Source organism: Mastomys coucha, unplaced genomic scaffold (genome assembly GCF_008632895.1).
Source record: "Mastomys coucha isolate ucsf_1 unplaced genomic scaffold, UCSF_Mcou_1 pScaffold18, whole genome shotgun sequence".
Taxonomy (NCBI): Eukaryota; Metazoa; Chordata; class Mammalia; order Rodentia; family Muridae; genus Mastomys; species Mastomys coucha.
The window spans coordinates 17,678,899-17,686,132 of NW_022196900.1; the positions used below are offsets into that span (position 1 = coordinate 17,678,899).

Genomic DNA, 7,234 nt, shown 5'->3' on the forward strand with positions numbered 1-7,234 from the left:
ATATATATATATATATATACACTACTTCCCTGTTTTCAAGAGCTCAACAAACTGCCTTTAAAAAAATCCAACACTCATAAACAACTAGTTTCCACGTACATACGTTAAGTACAGATTATGTCCATGCTTATATCTTCATATGCAATACCAAACCTCTGTGCTAATACAGTGAGTATGCAGAGTAAGATACACAGCAAATAAGCCAGAACATGATTCTGCATATAGAAAAGCCACTGGGTACTGACACTGAAACTTGCCTGTTGTAGTAGTTTGAATAAGAATTCAAATTTCCCCACAGGCTCATATATTTGAATGCTCAGTCACCAAGGAGTGGCAATATTTGGAAAGGATTAGAAAGTGTGGCCTAGTTAGAAGAAGTATGTGTCACTGGTGGTAGGCTTTGAAGTTTCAAAACCCCATCCCAGGCTCAGGCTCTTTCCTGCTGTCAGTAGATCAAGATGCAGCTCTGTGCTCCAGTACTAGGCCCCACTGCATGACACCAAGCCATGTTCCCCATCATGATGATGACAATGGACTAAGCCTCTGAGACAGTCATCAAGCCCCCAGTTAAATGTAAGAGTCGTCTTGACCACAGTGTGTCTTCACAGCAATAGAATAGAGACTAAGGCACTTGCTCAATAACTAACAAAACAAGCAGGATAAAGATGGGAGAAACCAAGTCAAGAAAATGTTTTCTTTACTACTTTAGTTCTCCTAAACTTACACTTCTTAGAAGCTTTGAGGTGCTATCTAACATATCAACCACAATTTACTTCAAGCTAATACTGACTTACTTGAAGTAACTGCTCATCAACACAGCTCCATTTCCAAGCCCTTTCTTTGTATTGTGGTATACTATGTACACATAACATACACTGAGTAGTTCATCTTTATATCACAAAGTCTAGAACAATGTGTCACATGTTTTCTTTAAATAGTTACAGTATTAAAAAAAAAACAAAACAACTAAAAGAGGGGGATGAGAGATGGCTCACTGGTTAAAACACATGCTGCTCTTGCAGAAGACCAAGGTTCAGGTCCCAGCATTCATGTGGAGACTCAGACTTATCTATAACTCTGGCTCCAGGGGACTCAACAGCCACTCTGGCATCTGAGGAGGACCGTGCACACACATGCACACAAAACAGTCATATACATAAAATAAAAATTCAACTAAAATACCACAGGGAAAAAAACCTGTAACTTTTCCATATGCCCAAGTGTTAGCCCATTCTCTCCCATGGAACCAAGGAATCTGCAGTCCTGTCACTTCAACTGAAAGTCATTTTTTTGTTTGTGTCTAGTTATTTTGAAGATAAGGTCTGATAGCATGTCTCCAAGGACTGTGGCTGCTTGTAGTCATGGGATCTCCAACTGCACGCCAGAGTAATGGAGAGACTTTGATAGCCCAGGTCATCACAAGGACTGCAGCTGCCACTCAGCTTTCCTATAGATTTTGGAGGAAAAAAAAAAAAGATCTGGCTATGTAGCTCTGGCTGGGTGACTGGTGTGTTGTGGCCCACTACATTATTTTAGCTCTCCTTACAGAACACATCTGCCATCGATTAATTCTGTTTGTTGTGATTTATCTGGAATGGTTTTACTTTGCCTTTACTTTTTGAAAGGGAAGAGAATCAAGTGGAAACTGAAGGCAGTGTCTTGGGCAACACTGCCATATTTCCAGCTCATTAATCTTTCTTTTTAAGGAACAGAGCATTAAACATAAAATTCTTGGCTGTCAGGCTTCTTGTTCTTCAGCTTTACCTTCATCCCTTTGTCTTTTCATATGATCGCCCAGTAAGAAAACTTTTCCTGTTTTGTTCCCTTGGTGCGGTGGTTACCTCCTTTCTTTCTGGCTTTCAGCAGCTTCCCTGGAATGGGCTGCGGTATGGGTGTGTCTGTTCATTCTGGAGTTTGCTGAAATCTTTGGACTATCGTGAGACTACTTTTCTTGCCTTTCCCATCTCAGCTCTTGACATGCCTACTACATGCTACTAGAAGGTTGGCATGCATCTCTGAGGCTCTGGTCACCTCCAACTAGACTTTGACATTATTTTACAACCATAACACCACTCTAACTCTTTCTGGAAAGATGTGAACAAACATTTAAATGCTCAACACTGATGACAGACAGAAGAAATGATTCTGCTCAAATCTAGCTTAGTGAACCAGCAAGTGTAACTGGAATTATTCAAACATGTGGGTGAGAGGTTACCTACAAGAGCATAGGCAACTGTAAAGGCGACTACAACACCAACATGAAAAGTTACATCCCCACCTCAGCCATGAACTTCTTCTATATCCTCAGGAAGAAGAGCTCCAAGTTCTGAGGAAATTACATGACAACCTCAGCCTGCTGTTGTTCCAAAGGACTTTAAGAAAATAAATGTGTGACAAAGGTGTATTCAAGACTGACACTGAAGCTCTTCACTGCCAGCAGAGTGGAGCTGTCACTTATTGGAACAAAAAGACTGTGAGAAGAACAGTTTCTGATGTTACATTTAAGGTACCTACTAGACACTCAAGTGGATACTGTCTTGGTATTCCAGAAAACGATACCTTTACTGGGGGGAAAAAAAGTCAGATACCCAATAGGGTGCCCTCAAAAGTTCAGTCCACTTAAATCCTACACAAGAAAAAAATGGTTCAATACCCACAAATGAAGCTGAGGGAAACAAAACTCACTGCAGCATGGAACAAATAAAGAGCCTGCCAGGTGAATACAACTGAGGCAGATAGGCAGGCAGCAGGCAGGAGGCCTGTGCAAAGAAACAGAACAGCAAAGGGACAAAGCAGGGAAAGAGCCAACAGACAAAAGTACCGAGAGGGCCCGGGTGACAGACACCTCAGGTCAAACATGGTCAAAACACACAAGGGCTCATGTCTGTGTGACCACTACCTTAAGAACAGACAGACAGAAGTTGATGGAGCCAGCTCCAGGGGAGAAAGCAAAGAAACTGTAACGAGCCTGAACTGAAGAGCAGAATTTCCAAGTGGTGACAGCTCATGATAAGCACAATGCAGTACCTTAGCAACTGTTGCCTTTGATCATCTACTGGTGACAGTTACTAATAAATCATTGCAAGAGTTAGAGAAGTTTTGATAGCCATGATTTCATGTAAGTGTCACCATCCTTTGAAAACAGAACACCACAATCTGGAAGTAGAGTCAAAGAGAGTTCAATAAAGATAAGATTGCACTGAAAGTGTAGAAAACTACCCTCGGCAAAGCCATCAGTGCAGAGATAAAATGCAGCTGTGCTTCTGAGGATGACATAAAAATAGGAAACAAAACTACAGCTTAATCTGAAAAGCAAGAAATAAAGACCTTATGTGAGCTGCCGTGTATGCCTAGTGAGACTTCCTTCCTTTCGTGAGGGAAGGTTAGAGACACAGCCTTCTGAGTCTCCTTTGGGTCCTGATGTAGGGACAACAATGGCCATACCATGCCCAGAGGATAGCATTTCAAAACAGACACCAAAAGCACAAGCAACAAGGACAAAAACAGGTATGTGAGGCTGCAGCAGAATTAAACACTCCACAGGAAGATCAGTGAGGCAGGAGGGAAGGAGCTAATACAGAAACTGTGGCAGTCACACACAGGTGCACCTGTTCACAGAGGTGCTCGGAAGACTGGGGCAGGAGAGCCACCTGAACCCAGGAGTTTGAGGCCAGTGCCTGCAGCACCACCAGAAGACATCAAGACCAGAACCCCGGGAGAAAAGAAAGAAGGGCACACTGCACTAACCAGATTAGGAGTCACGAGACAAATTCAGAAGCCTCTTAGTCTATGGCTGGGGGCAGAGATTATTTTCAGGATCCTTTTTTGAACTACACTTTCAGCTTAAGACTTGATGACAAAATAAAATGTATACAAATGAGATTTAAAAAAGAAAACATTCTAGGCAGATTCATAGAAAAATTAATTACTAACGTACAAAATGAAAATACTTTAGTGAGCAGAGGTACTTCTGATAAGCCAAATGATATTTTCCATTTGCTTCTGCTAGCTTCTTGTGCATATGCAACTCTAACAACAAAGACTTTGTTACAACAAAAATACTGTCTAATGTACTTTACCTTTGCAGTCAGGAGAAGGGCCAAAAGAAGGGTTCCTATTACTAGCAAGAATATGATGAAAATGCTAATAATTTTATCTAACATCTTCTCCAACCAGATGATCATCTGCATGAAAATAAAAAAGGAGGGTTACTTATCTTCAAAGTACCACTTAATAAACACATGTACATACTCAAATACCACAAATACAGGATATTCAGCATTGCAAAGCAAACTACAGCATACTGATTAAAGCAATAAAAGCTATAAGCACTTTAGAAAGTTAAGTATTAATTGCTGTTGTTATGTGTAGAGCTCATTATTGTCATGGCTATGAGAAGAAAGCCAACCAGAACACACAGAACACAATCCACGTGTACTGGATTCTCCTTACGTTACATTCACATTTCAATCTCTAATTCAGGAGTACTGGTAAATACATTCCAAACAAAATTATGACACTCCATCAGCTGAACTTGTTTCATGAAGCTGTCTATCAGTTAGCCAACATAGATGGCTTGAGAGAATGTATGCTCTTCGTAACACTCATCTCCTAAATATGGAGAAAACAAGAGCAAAGACAGGCAGCAATTACATTCCAAATGCAGTCTCCTTTCACTCCATTAGGGTCATAAAGATGGTAATTGTTGATGTATGTAATGTTAAGGCAGTAATAACAGCAAATTCAGGGTAATGGCTCCCAGGTACCAGACCTGGGGAAGTTGATGTGGTTCTATTGAGGTGGACAGTGGGCAGGTGAGTAGTTTTTTGTGTTTTTTATTTGTTTTGGTTTTAAAGTGAATATATTTAAGGCTTTTAAATTTTAAAAAAGCTAAGTAATATGTGCTTATTTACTTGGGGGTTACACACAAGTGTGCATATGGGGATCAGAGAACACTCTGAAGGGTAGGTTCGCTCCTTGCACCATGTGGCTTTCACAGACTGAACTCAAGTCACTACACTTGGCCAAAGGTGCCCTTACCTACTAAGCAGTTACTACAAGCCCCAGGGCTTTTGGATTTTAGATATTTCACAATAAAATACTGTTAAAAGTCCTACTATTCCACTAGAAGCTTCTATTCTATTGAGAACATTAGATTTGTGACATTACTCTAACTCAATGAAGTATATTAATCCTCAACAAAGTAGCTGTTCCTTAATAATTAGATTTATGCTTTCCTTAAAATGTAATTTGATATTCTATCTTTACTAGAACTTCTCTCATTCTTTATAACTCCAATAATCCTACATTTTAAACATATTTTGGTTTTAGACTATGTAACAATGATAATTTCTACACTTCTTGCCATGCAAAGCCACCATTTAAAATTCAAAATTAGACTTAATTAGATCAATAATGCTAATATGCCATACTGTGCCCATCAACCCAAGCACAAGCTATAATACTGCTAAGTTGTTCCTAATTTAAGTTAAAACTATGCTCACTATACAGCGAGTCAAACTGCTAAAAGCAACAATTTTAAAAAACAGTGCAACTTTTATAATACTTATCTATTCAAAGGTTGAACTCTTCGTGTCCTCCATGAAGCACACTGCCCTTCACTTAGGGCCACAGTGAGCTCAGACACAAAAAGTTAATCTATGATATTGACACTCAAGAGCTTCAAACAGAAGAGTTAAGCTTCAATGCATGCTACCAAAGCATCAGAGACAAGGCAGAGATTTAAAAAAAACAAAACAAAACAAAAAACAAAGAAACAAACAACAGGTTTCTAAGATATGGAAGGTCAGGTGTCTTACTCCAAAGATAAGTTCTAAAATCAATGAACAGAGAAGGTTTGCATCAGGAAGCAGCTGGGGCCTAGGGTGCCTGGGGAAGCTCCCTGAGGAAAGGGCTGCCTCACTCCTCTCCAAAGCTCTGTAAACCAGGAGTATGGGTTATATAATAAACACTAAGCTTATTTTACAGTTACAACCAGATCTGTTTCCATGAATAACAGTTTGTAAAAGTATTGAAAGAAGCATCCTTAAAAGTATGATTTTAAATGAAAATAATCTTCTAAGAAAGTGTGGAACCCTAACCTCCTATTATGAGGCATTGACATACAAATCACGGGGTTCCACATAGCCCCCACCACAGTTTGAAACTCAGACTTCATAGTTTTAAGTAGAGTGGAATCTTCCTAACTCCAATTTTGTCAGAAATTAAGCTTAAAACTTCGGAGACTCAGCCAGGCGGTAGTGGCTCACGCCTTTAATCCCAGCACTCGGGAGGCAGAGGCAAGAGGATTTCTGAGTTCGAGGCCAGCCTGGTCTACAGAGTGAGTTCCAGGACAGCCAGGGCTATACAGAGAAACCCTGTCTCGAAAAACAAAAAAAAGAAAAAAAGACTTTGGAGACTCTTGTTCTTTTCAACCTGCTGCATACTGAAGGGTGCACTCTTGCAGAGCACCCAGGTCCAGTTCCAGCACTCACATGGTAGCTTCACTGTCTTTAATCAGTTCCAGAGAATCCAACGTTCTCTGCTGGCAGCATGAGATATACATGTACATAGTACACATATATACATCATACATACATACAGACACATACATATGTAATGCAGGCAAAACACGCATACACACTTAAACAAACAAATAATAGGCCAGTAAAGTTCAATGAAGGAAAAGCAGCAACTGGTGAGTGTGTGAGTGAACAAGAGCAAGAAAGACATGGAAAGAGGAAGTGAGAGAACAAGAGAGACATGGACAGAGGAAGTGAGTGAAGGGGAGAGACATAGACAGAGGAAGTGAGACAACAGGAGAGACATAGACAGAGGAAGTGAGAGAACAGGAGAGACATGGACAGAGGAAGTGAGAGAACAGGAGAGACATGGACAGAGGAAGTGAGAGAACAGGAGAGACATGGACAGAGGAAGTGAGAGAACAGGAGAGACATGGACAGAGGAAGTGAGAGAACAGGAGAGACATGGACAGAGGAAGTGAGAGAACAGGAGAGACATGGACAGAGGAAGTGAGAGAACAGGAGAGACATGGACAGAGGAAGTGAGTGAACAGGAGAGACATGGACAGAGGAAGTGAGAGAACAGGAGAGACATAGACAGAGGAAGTGAGTGAACAGGAGAGACATGGACAGAGGAAGTGAGTGAACAGGAGAGACATGGACAGAGGAAGTGAGACAACAGGAGAGACATAGACAGAGGAAGTGAGACAACA

At 40.7% G+C, this 7,234-nt stretch overlaps 1 protein-coding gene and 1 non-coding gene across 5 annotated transcripts in view; one reads left to right on the forward strand and one right to left on the reverse strand.

Annotated features, from left to right (window-relative positions):
* Tmem245 (transmembrane protein 245) overlaps positions 1-7,234 on the reverse strand; it is a 76,551-nt gene that overhangs the window by 38,748 nt on the left and 30,569 nt on the right. For all 4 annotated transcript variants that reach the window (XM_031377453.1, XM_031377451.1, XM_031377452.1 and 1 more), the window contains one exon: positions 4,080-4,184. In XM_031377453.1, coding sequence (XP_031233313.1) covers positions 4,080-4,184 — 105 coding nt within the window. The remainder of the gene's footprint in view (positions 1-4,079; positions 4,185-7,234) is intronic.
* On the forward strand, positions 1,327-1,455 carry LOC116097279. The gene has a single exon (XR_004121324.1). It is a non-coding gene; the product is annotated as a small nucleolar RNA SNORA44 (small nucleolar RNA).